Here is a 19556-nt window from a genome sequence, read left to right as displayed (position 1 = left end):
TTATAATTATTTAAAGGTCTTTAAAGCTTGTTACTACTTTATTTTTCCTTTTTAAATGAATGCTAGAATAGAAAAAGACTGCAACAAAAGGCAAAAATATCTTCTGCTTACCTGATGCAGTCATCTGTGCCAAGAAGAGCAGGTAAAGGGAAGTTGCATCCACTTGCAGATGCCCCCACTGGTCGTCCCCAACCACTGTGGCACAAGTTGCAGAGTTATACTTGGCATGGAGGCAGTCTTTGGTACTCTGTGTGCGTTTGAACCTCTCTACCTTATCTACCTAAAAAATACCACAAAGCTCAAAGTTGAAACATTTCAGAAGAACTATTTCAAAATTAACAACTTTTCTTAGATGAGGAGAAACTTGAGGTTCTAATTCCTGTTACCTCACTTCAATGTATTTTGATTGATCAGAGTGCTTAAACACAACTCTGACTTTAGACTCCAGTTAAATCCACATTTCTACAGAAAAGAATAAGATGAAATTACCTTGTTGAGTTCAGATCTAAACTACAAGTGTGCATCTTGGTGAAAATCAGTTTGCAAAGGCAAAACTCTGATTTGCTACAAGCACAATCTCAAAAAAGTGCAAGCAAGATCAGAGTTTTGCTCAACAGTTTTAAAAAGATTCCCCACATCACCATCTACACACATGCAAAAATAGTCACTCCACAGAAGACATAGCAAATATATGCTTCAATGAAATGCTTTGTAAATACAACACATACTAATTCAACCCATACCTATGACATTACCTGTCTCATCATGCACTGCAAGAGTCCCCGCATCAGCTTCACAACATTCTGCAGGAACAAAACACAGCAGTGACACCCTCACTGGTCAGCCTCATCAGCTGTTACAAACAACATTCAAAAGTGATAAAGCTCACACACTCTACTAACGTCCTGCCAAAGGTAAAAAAAGTGTGTATTTGCCCCAAATACTCTACATGCCTTTTTTTTTTTTTTAAATACACTCATCAATTTTTATTCCTACATCCCTACCTAGAAGAACAAATCTTTTCCCAAAGGCCCTCTCTAAACAGTGGAACAACTCTCTGTGGTCCTTCTATCCAGTTAAGGAAATAAGAGGAATTCTATGTCATCTAATTATCATTATTATTATTATTATTATTATTTTTACAGTGACAGATCCAGGGAACACTGGTAGGTGACTGTAAGACATTGACACAACTGGAAGACCTGTAAAGCTTCTTCTGCTTCTTATACAGTACAACAGAAAGCAGGTGACTGGTGTAAAGAAAGGGCCATACATGTGAATGTAGAGAAGTACAAGATTTTGCCTTAAATAGAGAAATCAACCCCATCTTTTTACTCAAAAGCTATAGCCTCAAAATATGATCATGCAGAACCAAGGTTATTCTGTCACCACAGATCTCCTTGGTTTGAGCAGGACATGTCAGCAAATATTTACCCAGTGACTTCAAAATGACAGCAGGACATTGGCACCATAATCCCTCACTTGCCATTCAACCCATCTCTGCACTCTCACTTCTAATATCCACTTTCCCAGCTGCAAGTCAAGAAATTAACTGTGGGAGTTACCTCCCCTTCCAATTCTCCAGCACAAGTCTTACCAGTTTGGAGAGTTACCTTCTCTGGATTGATCAAACACACCTATACACCATGTACGTCCTCCGTGAGATGACACAAGTGCACATTCTGAAGACAGTTACTTTAAATGGCATGCTCATCCTTACAGGGAAGAACGGTCCAGCAGATAGATTGCTACCATAGCATCCAAGCAACCTAGGCCTGATTTTCTGCTGTACAATACAGCTCATGAGGGACAGGCTTGTAAATCTGGGCACAAAATCTCTCAGAAGCTTAATTTTCAACAATTGGCCAACGGATGGAAGTTTGACTCCTGCACGTTTTTGTTCTGTTTGCATTTTAATTGAGATGTTAGCCTCTCTGCCATGCAGTTCTCCAAATCCTGCTTGCCAGAAGGTTGCCAGGGATACTGCACACCACACGCTGCAGGGATGTTGCTGTCATTGGAACAAGACATGTACTCCAAACTGGGAAAACCCTGCCAGACCCCAGGCGCAGCAGCAGCATGAATGCACTTTTCAAAAACACCACTGTGAAACAAACAGTATAACTGGTTTATGCCAAACTTTGACAAACCTGTTCGAGCTCGTAGGCTTTGGCCTTATCCTCGTCCCGGTCCGCGTTCTTCCGATAAGCCATTCCCAGCCCCCACACAGCCAGGATGCTGTAGACGTTGTCCCGAACCCAGGCATCTTTATGGTCTGCACCGGCTGAAAGCAGTCCTGTAACTGGATTCTAACCATGGCAGAAGGAATAAAGAACAAATATTACTACCTGAAGTCCCATCCATTAAGAAGCACCACTTCTTTCTGTATTAAAGGGTAACAAAATAAACATGATTTCACGCAGATTGCACACTGTGGTTGCTCACAATTTCACAACAGAAGTGAGGTCCCATCTTTCTTTCCCAAACTCATGTAAGTGAAATGTAAAATTCATTGGAACACTTCAGGATGTAAAACTTACAGTATCCAGCTGGGCATTCTCATCCACACAGGACTGTTAGCTAAGTAACTGAGTGAAATTCTAAATACATTGAGGAAATAGGAATTTAAATTTTAGATATTTGTGAGGAAAAGAGAGTACCAGTCAACATTAGAAATTCAGTCTGGAATATATTCTTTTCTATGCATCTGGTCTCTGACATAATCTCAAGGAAGTAAAAACCACTACTTATCTTCTAGGAGATTAAAAAAGTATTTCTGTATATCTGCCTGCTGGGTTTATGACAGCTAAATGAATGCATGCAAAGCCTTTTTATATTCTCCTTTGGAAAAAGTACAGAAAGACAAATTCTGAAGGTGTTGAAAAGCAGCACAGTGAGTAGCCTCCTGCACTCCAAATACTCCATTAAATTTTTCATTGCATCATTGATTCCCATCACTTCACTATCACTATTTAAGACTGTCTTTCTCGGCTGTATGTTCTGCACTAATAAAAAAATGAGGCAAAGAAGGAAAAGGTCAATAGAAGTTTCAGTCAAATCAAGCCTTTACAGAAAATTTCAGTGAATGAAGACCAGTTGCCTGGGCTGACGTGACAAGGGGCAAAGATTACAATAATAAAGATGAGTAAAATTTAAAAGAATACATACACCAATTTGTCATTTCTCCCACACACTGTTTACTCAACTCCTTCCACAGTCATTTTTAAGAAGCCGCTTTGAGGGGGAGGAGCTTCAGTTACAATTTCCTGGGCTTTGCATGTGACCACTGAACACCACAGGGGTGACAGCCTGACAGACGTGACTGGTTTAAGTACAGCAGTGTTTAGTGGCTCCCTGACAGTAGAGATGTGGCTCTGCTGAAACAGTCCCTCCTCAGCGCGGTCTCCACAAACCAAGTAACAACTGAAGGATCCCTCACTCACCTGTTTGATGGGGAAAGTAGCACATATGAATGCAAACAGCTTAAAAATCATCATTTTGATCTTGAAAAGTCAAGCAAGGAGTAACAGAAGAACAAGTATGCAAGCAAAAAAGGAAACCTCGGTCCCAGTTCGGCACTGTGCCCACAGGACAAAACCCAGGATCTGAGAGGCAGACAGCGTATTCCCAGCATTTTTAGCACTTTAGTTCTCTCTCTCCCTCCCATACAGGACAACAAATGTCTATGCACCTGCAGCCCTGGCTTAATAGAGATCACCTTGCTGTCTGAGAAACGATCCTTTTAGTTTATTTTTCCCCACTCAATACTGGGCTGGCTGCCAGTTGAAAAATAAAAATGTCTCTGGGTACCAAAATGGAAATCCCAGAAAAATGGCCCATGCAAGACTTTAAAAGACTTTTCAGCTCCCAGGAAGGGACCTGCCTACCTTCAAGAGGCTGTATTAAACACATCCAAGGGCAGCTATCACCATTTCAGAACCTTTGGTTCCTCTACAAGATGGTCCCGGTTTTTGGGGCACACTGGGGCTGCTTCTCATGGATTGACAACACATTAATGTCTTTCCTCATGCACATTCGGACTGTTAGCAGAACAACATAATATATGAATTAATATTTTAAGTGGTTTTGCTCTGAATTTTTTAGAAAGTGTTTACTCTTAAAATCTACAATTATTTGCTTCTGTTACCTGCTGACACCATACGAAAACTACAGCACTTACAAGGTGCTAAAGAACTCAAGAGAAACACTGAGTGCACTTAATCCCACAGATGTCAAAGGGATTTTAGCTCAATTAGTACTTCAAAGCATTACATCTATGCAGTGATTGCTAATTGGACTAGCAGGTCTCATCCTGCAAATCACATTGCACATACAGATCCACAGAGCAAAGAATTTTACCAGCACCCATGGGCTCTCAGCTGAGAGTGCTGCAACAGAAAGCTGATTGCTGGACTAAGACTTTAAACTGTTGTATCATGCCCAATCCTATTTTTAAATCTGTCTCTTAATCTGGAGACAAAAAACCCCCCAGCAACCCAAACCACAAAACATACCAGTTCCTACAGGGCAGCAGGCACTAATAAGAACTTCAGCAGTACAGGCACAAAAACAACGGGGTTCTAACCAGACTAGCAAAACAAATAAGCCCACATTTGGCATCTTGCTGAAAATCTATTTAATTTGCACCTGTCTCATTGATCTATCAGATGAAAACTGATGTAAGCTCTAGCAAAGCCTGCAGATAGCTTGCTTGTGTGAAACCAGATGTAACACAGTTGGGCTTAATCATAAAAGCATGACAGATGTGCTTTCCTTATCAGTTCCATATGCTTTCCACTTATAGCACTGTACCAATATTTAAAATGTACACAGGTGTTAAGTTTTACTATTTTATGGGTATATCTTAAGATTCACATTTTTTCTTATCTCCTTCAATTTAAGAGCTGTAATAAGCAGCTGAGAACATCCTTCTGGTGGTGCTCTTCAGTGTCTGCTCTGCTTCAGCACCGAAGCATCCCTCTGTCCACTGCCCCTGGGGGTACATGGAGCTGCTGGCAGATCCCACACAGACAGGAGCCAGCTGTCTGGTCTTAGCCTCCTTGAACAACCTTTAACAGGACCTATCACTGTGCATGGTGCAGAGACTGATCAGCAGAATGCAACATCTGCAAAGTGAGAACAAGTTTGCTACTGACCCCATCCTGCAAGGTTCCACACAAGGAAAACTGTCAACCCTGGTGCAGGGTCCAGACCTGTGCTTTGGACACGCCTGCCTGGTAGCACATATGCACACTCTGAATTAAAAATTACCTCTAAAATCACATCAATTTAGAGTGATTGGAATGAACACAAGATCAGTTGCTGCTTCTGAGAAACCTGACTCCTGATGTATTAAACACCTTATCAAAGCAAAATGTTCTCTGCACACTACGTGCTGTCCTTGCTGCACCCCTACAAAGGCGAGTGTGTCACCGCCCTCCATCACAGCACAGCTGGTGTGCCAGGTCTGCACTCCAGCAGCTTGTGGGAGTGAGGTACATGGTCACAGCCACACATCACCCCTGTGCTGAGCGGCGACACCTCACAAGCATTTTAAATGCCTTCTGGCTCTTCTGCCAGGCTGCTCTGGGTCAAACTGATGGCTAAAATCCCCCTCCCTGGCACCAAGAAGGTACCAGCGGCAGCAATGCAGTAGCCCAGCCCATCCAGCCACAGATAATTCTGCTGCCAAGGAAGTCAGGATTGCATGTGGCCCAAAGACAACCATCCTAACTTGCCCAAGTAAGCATTGCATCAGTCCACCCAGCTGAGCACATTTTCAATCTATTGCAGTGAAAAACCATAAAGGATATAGATATAGGAAAAAAATCTAGAAACATGCCTTGAGCATCTCTCTGGGCCCCCTTGTGATATTGCTGTCCCTCTGCCTTGCTTCTAGCCTGTGGCTTGCTTTCCACATACAGAAGAAAACTTTTCTTTCCTTTCTCTACCTCTGAAGTCTCCCAGACATCAAGCCCTTAGTGAAAAAGTCACAGACACTCATCCTGCACTGTAAGTAGCAATTACAAAATTCTAGGTTACCGATATAAACTCCTGTATTACCATTTAGTTATCCTTTTTACTATTGTTAAATATTAGTATCATTAAGGCACAGCTTTTATGAGGCATGTTTGAGCTTTGATCTCAGAGGCTCCATCTCTCTTCTAAATGAAGGCTGTTATCAGTATCTTCATCTCATAAAAATGGAAAGCAAGGCAGGTACTGGAAGCCAAAGTGATTTGCCCAATGTCATCCTGCAGAAAAAAGGCAGAGACAGGAGCACAACTCTAAGCATCTCCTGCACCCCTGCACAGCGAGAGAGCAAAATTATCTCTTCACACCACTTATGTTCCAGATGTTCTTGTATTTTTTTACAAATAGAAGAGTTCACAATAACAAGTACACAAACACCAATTCACAGGTGTCTGGACACTGTGCCCACAACAGCAATCAGTGACAAAAATCTTATTGACCTAGGAAGATTTGGGTCTTCTTTCACTGCTTTCCAGTTTCTTGAAACTCTCAGCAACAAAGTATATTTGGTAACTGATTTGAGCAAGTAACTCTGTTGCTCTCATCTTTATGTACTAGACTGTTATAACCGAAGCATGACACTGCTCAGCACACTGTGAGTCCTCAGAGCCAGCCTGGGTGAAGCGAGCACACAGAGAGCACTGCACTGACCAAAAAGCAGAAGGGTGAGTAACAGCCTTCCCCAACCATCTCCGCTATCTTCATTCTTTCACTGCTCACATGTGCAGGCAGCCCCGTCCGACGAGCCAGAGCCCCAGCAGTGTTAACAGCGAGAGAAGAGACTGGAATCTCTGGGATGTGCCCCGCCGCACACACGTGCTGCAGAGAGCACACAGGGAGCCCTGTGCTGTCCCGGATCCACATCGAGCTGTGCTGCCCAAAGGCCCTGCTCAGAGCTCTTATGTTACTGGGGCTTAATGGTGTTGTGGGCATGTATATATATATTCATATATATATAGTGTGTATAGTGTGCAGTGGGTGGGTGTCTATCATAACACAAAATCAAATAATATACTGAGTTGGAAGGGGATCATCTTGCTCATCGAGTCCGACTCCTGGCCCTGTGCAGGACACGCAAGAATCACATCATCACACTATATGCCTGAAAGCATTGTCAAAATGCTTCTTGAACTCTGTCAGGCTTGGTGCTGTGGCCACTTCCCCAGGGAGCCTGTTCCAGTGCCCAACCACCCTTTGGGTGAAAAACCTTTTCCTGATATCCAGCCTAAAACTCCCCTGACTCAGCTTCATATCGTTTCCTCAAGTCCTGTCACTGTTCACAAGCGTGAAGAGATCGGAACCTGTCCCTCCGATTCTCCTCCTGAGGATGCTGAAGACCACAATGAGATATATCCCCTCAATGGGAGGGGATGGCCACGAACACATTACTATCACTATAAAGTACAACGATTTGCAGGCTCAGGCTCGCTGTATTTTCCACACGCTTTCCAGCGTGCATGTACACAAGCGACAGCGAGCACCGCCCGGATCCGCAGCGCCTCAGCATTCCCCGCGCTCCTCCCCCGGCGGGCACAGGGGATGCGGAGGGGAGGAGGCCGTGCGCCGGCTGGAGGGGGGATGTCCTCCCACCGGCCCTGTCGTGGCCCTCCTGCACCCAGCCCGGCGCCACCGGCCCCGGCAGCTTCCCCGCGCCCCCCATCACAGCCTCATCGCACCGGGAGCCCCCGCCCCGACCAGGCGCCCCGGAGCGCTCACCTGGTGGCAGAGGATGGTCCGCTGGACCAGGCGGGCGTAGCCGTCCAGGCGCACCCCCGAGTTGCTGCGGCTCCTCATCGTCCCACGGCCAGCCCGGCTGCCTGGCCCGGCTGCCCGGCCCGCCCGCTCCCCTCCCGGCCGCGATCGGGGCGGGGACAGCCGGAGATGGCGGCGGCGGCCTCTCCCCTCCTTCCCTGGGCGGTGGCGGGAGCGCCAGCCCGCCCTCACGGCGGGGCGGGGCGGGACCGGCCCCCTGCCCCCGCCAGCGCCGGGCACCGCGGGGTGATGGGGACCGAGGACCGAGCAGGGGGGAGGCCGTAACGCGAGAAAGGACAAAAACATTTGTAAAAATGCGGCATCTGTTAAAAACAAAGTCGATTTTATCCATTCTCTTCTAAGTTCGTAAAATAAAATTGAAAAGATCAGAATACTTATTTGGAAGCTTTTTTCCTTTTTTCTTCCCCCCCCCCCCCCCAGCCTTAAGAAACCCCACAGTTCCGAGATCTGATCCAATGAAGGACAAAAAAACCCCAAAACAACCCACACACAAAAAAACCCCCACAAACAAACAAACACAACAACAAAAAACAACTAAAAAATCCAAGGCTTTATCAGGCGTTTTCACACCTCAGCCCCAGCCTTGGCTTTCCCACTCAACAAAGAAACAAGACTTGCGAGATTTCTGAAGGAAACGAACCTGCTATTCCCACAGGCATTCCCGAGGGGCACTGAGCAGCTGGGCTTCTGACTTGATTTGCCCGTGCCTTACCGCAATCTGCAGTTCCCCAACAGGAGCAAGGAGCAGGAATAAGGGATGTCAGGCAAATAGAACCAAGAAGTTTACAAACACAAACCACAACATGTGTTACGTTCAGTTGCAAAATCTTCAGCACCTTCCCTTTGTGCTCCAGGCAATAGGAAGTAAATGAGTGTGAAGTGTAGATGGATGTGGAAGCGCTGAACAGATGTTGCAGAGTAGCTGAAGGTGCGGGATTCACTCATTTCAGAAAGGATTTTTTCCATTTTTTTTTTCTCACGTGAAATTGCAGCATTAACAGATTTAATATTGTAACTTTTTCTTACTGTACTTCCTTCATTGACTATGTAGCTGACAACCGTGGTTGAGAGAACAGCATTCAAAGGAGACACTTTCCTTCAGCGAATATCAGACACCTACACCCTGTAGGTTTCACCAGGAAGGGACAGGGCACTACTTGAAGGTTCACCATCTCCATCTGCCAGAGCTGTGCTGTCCCAAGACCTGCACCAGTTCACTCCCCTAAACTCCACACCAGCTCCTTGCTTCAGGGCACTGCTTTTTACAGACACTGCCTGCACTGAGGGAACAGGTTTGCTGAGCAAGGTGATGCCAGCTGTACATGGCAGGTTGCTGTTTATCTATGACTAAGCTTAAAACCTCCTTACAGATGTCCCCAAGTTAGCTTTGCACCCACGAGTTGATGCAGAGTTTTACTCTGTGCTCTGGGAAGGGGTTGCATCTTTCCCCAAGCTCTGGGTGCCGTGGCTAAACTCCTAGCAGCGCCCAACAGACCAAGTACCAAAAGGACACCATAACACCTAACGTGAAAACACATTTTCAGCTAGTTTAATGATGATGATTATTCACTGAGCTAAAATAATATGCTGGTGTGAGCACAAAATTTTGCTACAATATGTGTGTGCTTTTAAGTGGCAAAGTCAGAAAGGGCTCTCCACCCCTAGGAATATATAAAATAAAAATTATTTAAAGAAGCCTAACATATCTTAGTATGCAAAAAATAGAAACAAAAGGAAGATTCCAAGCAGGTCAGTGACAGTGGAATATGTGTTTTCATAGGGAATTCAACTACTGAAGCCAAACGCAGCTGTGTGCTTTTGCATACAGCATACTTGTGGGAGAGCTTCAGCAGACTTGGACAGGCATTGGCTGGACAGACTTACCACGGTTTTCTCTGCTAAAATCTAAATCTTCTAGAACTGTGAAAGGTAAAATACGTGAGAGACAATTAATGTAACAGCTAGGTTAGCATTTTCTCCAAGAGGTTATTGCAGTTCATGTAATCTGAAGAACTGTAATACAGGCCAGTATTAATGACACATTCATCTAAAAGACAAAGTTTATATATTTTATGTGTTGTATTTGCTGCAAATTTATTACTTTTTTTTACAGTTGAAAATATAAATATAAGAACATTAAATAAATTTACAAGAAACACTGCAAAGGCAATTAGCCAAATAGTTAAAGCATTCACAGAAATGCATTCCAGCTACTAGCATTCCAGGATGGGCTTTTATTAACATGCAGCTAAAACCTTGTGGATAAACACAATGAATACTTTAAATTCTCACATTAAAAACATATTCAGAGTAATCTTAGATATAGGTGACCGAAAGAACCCATGTGTTATCCACAGAACCACAAGAGGGTTTGAGTACTGAAGAGGTTCAGTTGCTGAACTACAACAGAGCCCCAGATAGGAGGCATTTAGCTGATGCTTTTTGTTGAGAAGAGTGTTTCCAGAGCTCCCTGCTGAGTCCTCTGGGAAAGCAAAGCCCTTGCTCTCCTTCAACATGCATCTGCTTCACACATCCACAGGGTCTGTTACTCTGCAGTCAGGTGCCAGTTTGTTCTAGTTCTTGCTCCAGGAGCATCCAGCCTTTGACCAAGAACACAGATTAAAAAAGCAGTGGTCACAGCCACACACCTGTGTGAGGAAGAAGAAGTACAGCCAGGGCTCAGGCTAATTTCTGTTCAGGAAGAATCTTCACAACGTTGTATGGGCTTTCAGTTGTTTTGCATGAAGAGCAAAAATCCAGCCTTTATCAGCACTTACTGAGCAAGGGCAGAAATACTCATAAAATAGCCCAAGAGCTGCCCCTTAAGAAACAGCCACACAATGAAGCAAACAATTTCTCAGCTACTAAACATAGCAGTTGGTACTTATTATTTCTATTTTTTTTCCCAAAAAACCACAAACTTCTCTACTTTCATCATTGCAAATGAGAGATGGCAGTGTGTATAATCTCTGGAACCACCACTCAAGACAAAAACTGACTCTGCTGAAATCAGCGGCAAAAATTCTGATGGACTTACTCAAGCCACAACATAACTTAGTTCTATTTAATAATAACCCTCTGACTACTTTACTTATCACTCCCTCATTCATGGCACTCTAGTTGGATTATATTCAGTTTTTATCCCTCTGTGGTGTACTAAAAAGTTGCTAGAGGTTCAAGACTGATCGTGTTTGTTATTTACAGTTCTCCATCTAGTGAATATATTCAAACTACTGTAAGTGATTCCACTTACTCAACAAAGTAACTTCTATATCATTCTGTTAAAGTTAATTAACTAAAGAAAAATATGAACTTACAATAAAAGTTAAAAACAAAATACCAATTATTTTTCTATACATAGGAATATTTATATTACAAGAAATAAATATAAAATTATCATTGAGATGCTTAAGAGTTGATATTTTTCTGTTTATGTACATCACTACAGAGTTTACTACTACAACGTACAAAAAGTTGAGGACAGTGTAGCTAACATTTTGAAAGTTAACATCGTTTGTATGGACAAGTTGTAACTTTCTACATCTATACAATACTACTAAGCATTATAACCAGATAAACTTAATTGTAATGAAAAAAGTCTAAACAAAACTTTTGTTCAGATGTAAAAAAAACCCTCAAAAAACCCATTCTGATGGAGAATCAAAATGGAAATGTGCCAGCTGTAATCTGACATCCAAGACCTTGTAAAAATAGTAGCTTCCTTTTTTTTTCCTTTAATAATTGTCCTTGTCAATCCACTGCATGGCTGCCTTGAAGTTCCAGTACCATATATTAAATAAAATCAGTTCTTGGTGTGCTCACATTATGTAAAACTGTTAAAGTAAAACTCTACTTCACACTGTAAAACAATGCGCTGTTTAAAAGGAAATCACATTTTCTCCATAGAATTTAGGCTTTCTCTTTTTGAAGTCCTTCTGAATGAGATGTGGCTTTCTTGGCTGCCAGTATCATCCTTGTCTTGAAATACAAGTTGTTTGCCTGAAAAGTCATGGAGACACACATCACCATTCTGTACACTGAAAAGAACACCATTCTTCTCACTGGAAAGGTGGCCTGTTGAAACAAAAAAGTGCATCCCGCATGAGAAAGGTTCAGAATTAAGTCTCCCATGCTTTTTCAGTCACTGAAGGGAGTTCCTAGACTCTCATTTTATCCCTGCAACAATTAAAAAAATGTGGATTTTTCTGTACTTATTTTGTATATAGTTCTCTGTGTGAAACCATGAGATTTGAGAGATGCACAATAGTGTCATAGGTTTTCTTGTTTTAAAGAAAAAAAAACAAAACCTGCTTGGAATTTTTTCCCTTTACCACTGTGGCAGAAAGGTGTTGAGTGAGGGAGGGAGAGGAGATGGTCAGAGTGAGCACACACACAAAAGGACTGGCTAATACCCCCATATTCCAAGCTAATGTCTTCAGCAGACTGTAGGGGAAGGTGAGGTTTTGGTTTTTTTCTTCTGGGGACAGCACCTCATTTTTGCCCAGACTCAGGGAGGGGGTGTGTGTGAAAAGAAAGAGCTCCGGGATTCATTTTGTTTTCGGCCAAGTCATCTAGCTGACTTTGGAGCCGGTTCGCCTTCGTTCCCTCACGCCCTGTTCTGCCCACGGCCCAGATTTGCCTCGGATTTCATGGGAGAAGCCGGTAGCATCTGCAGAGGAACTTTTGAGGGGAAAAGATGTTCTTCTCCCCCCACACACACACACTCCTCCTTCTCCGTGCCGGTGGCAGTTTACACCCATTGACGAGGAAGGGGAGCTCCAGCCAGAGCCTTTGACAGCGTGAGTCCACAGGCGGATTCACCCTCCCGCTCCTCCCTCCCCTTCCGTGCGGTCCCGTCGGAGCCCCGCCGGGCTCCCTGCTGGCCCTGGTTAGAACTGCGCCGAAAAGTACTTCATTGTATTCGGAGGGAGTTTGGGTGCGGGACTGTTGCTTGTTTTCTGTTGTTGGGTTACCTATACACGTATATTCTTTGGTAAAGAGATGTTATTTTTCTTTTCCACACCTTTTCAACTGGAGCCTCTTAATTTCGAAGTTATAATTACTTAGAGGGTGGAGGTTGGTTTTTCTCGTATCCCGCCCTCCTTAGCAAACACTTCTGTCTAGTTAAACTGAAACAAATAGGATTCCATAGTTTTAAACAGTCAGGGTCACGATTCTCAAAATATAAACCTTGACTTGGAATAAATATCACTAGATAAGATGCAAAATACTTCTTATTTTAGTTTTGCTTTATCAAGTTAAGTTTAAAAGGTTTCTCAGGTATGCCATGCATCTGTATGACATGAGTGGATGCTGTGGTACAAGGCTGACAATATATTCAAAATATACAATAAAATACAGGAGAAAATGAAGTGGATCATCTGAGACATCTGTGTTTGTGAGTGCACTGGAACAATGTTCTTTAGCTGCTTTGTCTGAGAAGCCTTTGGCACTTGGACACACAGACTGTCACACTAATTATCTGAATAAACTGGGACAGAATTGGAGGGTGTCCCACAGAATTGGCATCACTCAATGGTTTAGATCATCAGTTTAGCATCTCATTCTAAAATGCTATCCAAAACAACAAAAACATTTTCCAGAAAGCCACAACAGGACTATTCACTCAGTTGCTACAACAAAGTAGTTTAATAGAACATCTCTGTTATCTTTCTTTCTGTTGAGAAAAGCAGTCAAATGCTTATACACACATAGGGAGAGATGGCATCTTTCATCAGAGTAATTAATATAGCTGGGGAAAAACACACACCCATCAAGACATGCAAGGTTTTGTGCCTGAAAATTTCTCTCTTTGAGAGGTAATACCTCTACCTAGAATGTTACCTGACTTTACTGGTGAGAGTTACTGGATTCTGGTTCTTAACTGACCTGTTAGATACAAAGTATGTTAATTATTGCATTGTGTGGTATCCAAATTAAGAGATTTTATAAACGAGTATGGAAAAAAAAAAGGAACTAGTTTTACAAGCTCAGTTTGGAAAACTGTTCAGGGCATGTCCAAGTGCCATTTCCTGAAGTATTGTGATTTCTTTTCAATGTGCAGTTAGTACATTCAAAGGGACAGTAATCTATTAGGGAGCAGCACATAAGAATTCCATAGCTTTTACTCTGTACATCTGAGAGGTTATCTGCTGAGGTTATCCCATTGATTATCTGCTGTCTTCTGACAGCATAGACCAGGAAATGAGGGCAACCCCACCTCTTCGAGTATGTCCAACAAATTCATAATTAACATTCTAGCTGATGATATGACTTCTTAGCCTCAACTCTTAATCAATTGGGAAAGATACGTCAGGCACACAGGAGTAATGTCCTCTGAGATTTGCTCAAGTTTTTATCCATTACAGATTTTTAAGTTATTTTTCTCTTTGAAAAACTGATGGTCTTTTCTGAGAGCTCAAATCAGCAGCATGACATGTGCCCAGCAAGAGTGTGAAAAACTAGATTATGTCCACTGAAAAAAGATCACTTTTTAATAAGTACCTTCAGTGGTGATTCATATTTAGTTTTCTCAATAGACAAATAAGCCACACCAAATTGCCAGTGAAATTGAGTGGAGTGCTATATACACCTGCGTTTCAACTTATCAGGAACAGAGCAGAGGGTAACAGTTCAGAGGACAGTACTATGTCAGAACAGGAAGGATAGGTAATTTTACTTCTGAAGAATTGTTTCTTGCAACAAAGATGTTTCTGTTAGGCAAAAACATCCTTAAAAACCCCACAGGGGAAATAAAGGGCTATAGAGAAATTCAGTTTTGATGTTTTTTCTGTAGCAAACGGTGAGGAAGCCCTCTCAGCAGTGCTCTCTTCACTGAGGTGATAAGTTATAGTCTCCATTTTCTCTTACTTCTCTTATAAGCAGCTTCCATATGAGCACTCCATTAATTTTCTTCCTCATATTCCCTCCTACTTGATTTCTTTCAGACTTTCAAGCTATATTATTATCCTATATTTATTTCTTCTTTAGGCAATATTTGTTCTAACATGGTTTAAAATGTGAACTGTTTCAAAATGTGCTTGAAGTTTTTTGTCATGTATTCATCTGACAAGAAAAGTGTTATCAGCAGCTTCTGGTAAGTAATTGCTATAATAACAAATATTACCCACTAAATGATACATAAATCAAGAGTTCCCAGTGACTAGGAGAAATGGATATTTTACAACTTTGCCTATAGTTCCCTAAAATGGAGGTGTGATATTATTTGTGAGGAAATCCTGAAGTATTCTGACCCTGTACTTATGAATAACATTTTGCCAGCACTTCCCTTTACATCAGCATAAAAGAGAATAGCATTTGTGTTTCAAGACAAGGAAAAAATAGCTTGAGAAATATTACTTGGCATTATACTTACCATTTCCATTCGCATGCACTGAATAATCATTATTCATTAGCAGTGTTGTAGAGTTAGTGGAGTTACTGTTTGATTGTAAGGAATTGGAAGAACTGGATACTCCTTGATTTACAGTCTGCTTCTTTAAACCGTTAGTAGCAGTTCTACTCCAGTCTACAACAGATACATGACACAGAAAATAGCACAACTCATACAAGCAATATATAAAAATATAGTTAATAATGCAACTGAATTAAAATAAAAGCACGGCTTTATCCACTCTTCTCACAGTATTCTAGACAGAATTATATTCTCCTAAGAATTCAATGATTCTTGATGTTTAAAATTATTTAAATATAGCTCCTTTTTCTCCTGTCCCTTTTGTTAATAAAAGTAGTTTTCCCAGGCTGTTTGTTACTGACAGCTATTCCGGGACTTCCCCATGTAGGTTCCAGGGGCCTGCCATGAGGGATATGACACCACCCCAGGTTTGACCCATCCCTTTCCTCTCCAGACACACACACATGTACCCCACCACAAGGTGCTTCCAACTCAATAGTTACTGATCTAATGTCTAACATTCCACTCCACTGGGTTGGAACAACCACTAGGACCAGGTTTAACCATTTCTCATATTCTTGTAGAGGCAGCCGTGGTGCAAGCTAGTGGACAGAGGGAGAAAAAGGACGGGAGAAAGAGGAAAGTATGCAAGAAAGCACACAGTGGGCAGTTGTTATATCAATAACAATAAACTAGGAGTTCTATCAATATAGAAACTCTGCTCTATGCAAATCACTATCTCTCACCCAGTGGGTCCCGAACTGCAGCAAATCAGGATCCAGGGAAAGAGTTCAGAATCTGGTTATTGCAGTGGCCAGAGAACTTCTTCCACTTGTATCTGTGGACAGCATCCTTCTTTGGTGAGGTACAGCACTTTAAAGAATCTTTGCTTACTTAATAACAACACATTAGGCATTAGCTCAAACCAAATACCTATATCCTAGACTACTACTTTTACCACCCTCATCCTTCCCACCAAGCAGGCTTCAGGGGCAATGTCAAGGTGTATCATGGGAAAGAGATATTCAGTAATACACAAAAAACTGGTTGCCACAGGGGAAACTGTTCTTACCAACTCAGTCTAACTTACAAAACTTCAGTGGTTACTAAACTCAAAATCTTCACCTGTTTGCAGCTGGAGAAAACTTTTTGCTGCCACCAACAGTCTTTGTTATGCCCTTTTCTCCCTCCCTCCAGGGGCTATCCACTTTGAGGAGGTAGGAACAGGTATACAATACTTTGGTTATTCTGAGCTATTGCACTTGCTGTTTCAGAAAAGAAACACAAACATTACAGCAAAACAAAACTTAAAGGCACAAAATGATTATGATCTTATGCTAGAGACTGCTTTTTGCTAACACAAAAAGGTGACACGTTTAGTCTTTTTACTTTACAGTCTCTAATTCTGTTGCAGCTATTTTCTGTTTCTAGAGTTGACTTTATAATTCTAGGATTTCCTGCTTGTAGATCTCTCAAGTGTGGGTAAATACAGAAATCAGAAAAAGTCTTGTTGGCACTTCCTTTCCTCTTTCGACATTTGTATGAGAGGAGAGAAAAGAAAACTTGGTCTTGCTGAGACCGGTCTTAAAAAGAGGGAACAATCCATTTGGTGTCAATTCTGTATTCTCTGCCATGGGCATTAGTGGCTACCTATGCAACAATTGCTATTTGGCTTGCAATTCTTTTTCTGGTTCCTAGAGGCAAGGGATAGAAAGCTGAGGAACCAAATTTCCAATCATTCCTCTTAGAATCTAGCCAGGGTTTTCTTTTAAGGAGGTCTAATACCATAATATTCCTAGGGAAAGGACCCAATATCATTATTGCCTTAGTGGGGTAATCATCACCCAGTAACCAGCATTTCACTCAAGCCGTCTGCTGCAGCCAACCACATCAGCAACATAAATCTGTTTTTTATCAGGGACTACCCCACATCTTTTTGCAGTTTTTTCATTCAAGGCAGAAATTTGGGCCCCTGTATCGACTGACAAGGTGGCAGGGGGATCATAAAGGACCAAGGTGAAAGGTTATTACCATATCTCCCTCTTTGTTTTCAGTGAGCTTTCTGTTATGTTTCCATCTGTCGCCCCCAGCTCATTTACCAGGGAGTTTCCCGACTTTTCCACTAAAGAGGTTATAGATACTTCAAACTTGCCAGGCACCAAAGTAGCATTGTTTCCTTTTTTGGGACTATCATTTGACTGTCTCCACATTTTTACAATCATTTGTAAAATGGTCTTGACTGTCTGTCCATCAGTTCTCAAGGGATACCGTCTTTTTCAATCCCTCATTCTACAATAGGCTCTTCGAGACTTTGCCTTCCCAGTTTCAGCCTCTAAATCGTGGAGGCTTTGCCCTTCACTCCATCCTACGGACGGTCGTTTGAGTTTTCACTTCATTTGCAGCACTAATTATCTGTCTACTATAATTTATTAAGTCCTCGGCTATTTCCCCCCATGTAAGAAAGACCAGGTCCTGCCTGCAGCCCTCCTGCACAAGCAGCTCTAAGCCGATCTTGGAATTGTGTGGCATAAAGCTTGGATGATAATCCTTCTATCAGGAGATTAAATCTGTCCAGATTGGCAAGAAACAACATAGGTGGGGGCTGATGAAGGACGAGCCACCTTTCGTGTATTAATTGGAGGCAAGCAATTGTATGCTTTTAGTGAGTTTACTAAGTGTTGAGGTGGGCATAGCGACAGGTTCTCCGCTCTCAAAGGGGTCCAGTCTTTCTACTCAATAAGTTGCTCTCTGGGTAAGGAATCAAGGTTTTTTGCCATCAGGCATTGTTAGAAACACCTCCAGGCCCCAGAATCTGTATGTTTCCTCATCTGAAAGTTTTATCTTATTTCCACCTGTGAGCGAAACTCTCCAAATGTACTCTGTTTCACTGTCTCCTGCATGCTTACTGTATTTCTTTTGCAATTTTAACAACTCTGTTGGGGAATAAGGTATCTTTTTAGTTGTTACCATGGGCTCTGCCTACCCATCTTCACCTTCATACACAAATCTGGTCTTCACAAGCGGACACAGTTTGGGTAGGAGGGGGAGCTTTTGCTTTACTGTATCAAAATTCTGCTTCAAAGAAACGGATTTCGCCTCCCAAGAGTCAAGAGACTTAACGTCACAGTTACGATACTCTGCTTCTTTAGCCAGGCTAGGGGATTTCATTTCGTACCCCATTCCCCTACCCAGGTGGGAAGTGGCATTATGGTTAACATATCTTGCCTCCTTAGCCAGGCTTGAGTCACTTTCCATCCCTCCACTCAGGTGGGCAACTTGCAACTACAATTCTTTTTCTCTCTCACGGGGACTCGTTCAACTTGTCACATTTTCAACCGATCTCTTTTCAGCATTCAACCAAAAGGCATTCAACTCCGCCTTTTGATGAGCTAAGCTCTCAGCTTTCACAGCCGCTCTTAACTCAGCTAAGGACTCATTCTGTTTTTGATTGCGCTGATTAGTAACAAATCTCTCTCTCTGAGCAGCCATCAGCACAAGTCTCAGCAAAGAACAGACTAAAGTCTTTCTTTTACCACATCTCTTTTTCTTCTGTCTTGCCAGTTCTTTTATTTTCTTAGAGACTAACTTGGGATCATGCCAGTTTTCCTCAGCCCATCTTTCTTTCTTTCTTTGGGACTAGGTGTGCCTCATAATCTCTTAATTGCTCAGCAAGGGGGGAACAGTTTAGGTTCTTTTCACCTTCCACGTGGCTGCTGGCGACTGACATGCTTTGTCTCTTTGTTTGCAATTTGCAATTATTCCCAAACAAAAAACCCCTCTTTTCATCTAAAGGTAAACCCTGCTCCAAGCGCCAAAGATGTAACACTCCACCCCAAGGAGCTGCAAGCTCACAGGTTCAGCTAGGAGTTTTACTTTTATATATATATATAAGGTTCTTTAATACCTCGAGATAGCGTCAAGAGAATAAGCTACAGACTTGTTCCCAAGAGGTATTTTTTATTAATAATTTAGGGGAGAAAATAAGGGAACTTTGCAAAAGTTCGAAAGGGCACCACACAAGCTAGGCGAAAATGTTCCACCAAAGTACTGACCCAGCATATACTACTCCACACCATTTAAGTCAAAATCCAATGTCTCCACATCTAAGTCAAAATCCAATCCCTCGAGCTCCAAGCCACCCAAAGCATCAAGAAAGTAGCAAAGAAAGAGAAGCAGAGGGAGCAAGAAGAGAGAAGAAGAAAGAGGGAGAGACAGATCGTATAGCTACCATTGGAACCTTGTGGAAGACCAGCTCTCACATGTCCAGATGGCAGGGCTGGCACACATGGCAAACATATGCCTTTGGTTTTATCTGCTCTAGTCCCTATGGCCACCC

The 19556-nt window shown here is 42.4% G+C and overlaps 2 protein-coding genes across 12 annotated transcripts in view; both read right to left on the bottom strand.

The window, feature by feature from the left end:
- Positions 1–7890, bottom strand: part of PHKA2 (phosphorylase kinase regulatory subunit alpha 2) — a 48853-nt gene extending 40963 nt beyond the window's left edge. For 4 of the 5 annotated variants that reach the window (XR_007905842.1, XM_051795121.1, XM_051795122.1 and 1 more), the window contains exons 1-4: positions 7750–7890; positions 2151–2309; positions 756–803; positions 112–280 (exon numbers count right to left, since the gene is read on the bottom strand). Coding sequence is in view for 4 of the 5 variants with exons in the window: in XM_051795121.1 (XP_051651081.1) it covers positions 112–280; positions 756–803; positions 2151–2309; positions 7750–7827 (454 nt within the window). In the remaining variant the exon portion in view is untranslated. Of the gene's footprint in view, positions 1–111; positions 281–755; positions 804–2150; positions 2310–7749 lie in introns of those variants that run through there. The other variant, XM_051795123.1, reaches the window with a different exon arrangement.
- A 2030-nt stretch (positions 7891–9920) lies between these two features.
- The window catches only part of ADGRG2 (adhesion G protein-coupled receptor G2), a 64741-nt gene continuing 55105 nt past the window's right edge, over positions 9921–19556 (bottom strand). For 5 of the 7 annotated variants that reach the window (XM_051795113.1, XM_051795114.1, XM_051795118.1 and 2 more), the window contains 2 exons: positions 15182–15334; positions 9921–11880 (listed from right to left, as the gene is read on the bottom strand). In XM_051795113.1, the coding sequence (XP_051651073.1) occupies positions 11696–11880; positions 15182–15334 (338 nt within the window). In that variant the 3' untranslated portion in view covers positions 9921–11695. Of the gene's footprint in view, positions 11881–15181; positions 15335–15966; positions 16059–19556 lie in introns of those variants that run through there. The other 2 variants (XM_051795119.1, XM_051795120.1) reach the window with 2 other exon arrangements.

This window comes from Manacus candei, unplaced genomic scaffold (assembly GCF_025592945.1).
Source record: "Manacus candei isolate 608988 ecotype Guabito, Panama unplaced genomic scaffold, ASM2559294v1 h1tg000041l, whole genome shotgun sequence".
NCBI lineage: Eukaryota > Metazoa > Chordata > Aves > Passeriformes > Pipridae > Manacus > Manacus candei.
This window is presented reverse-complemented; position numbering and strand designations above follow the sequence as displayed.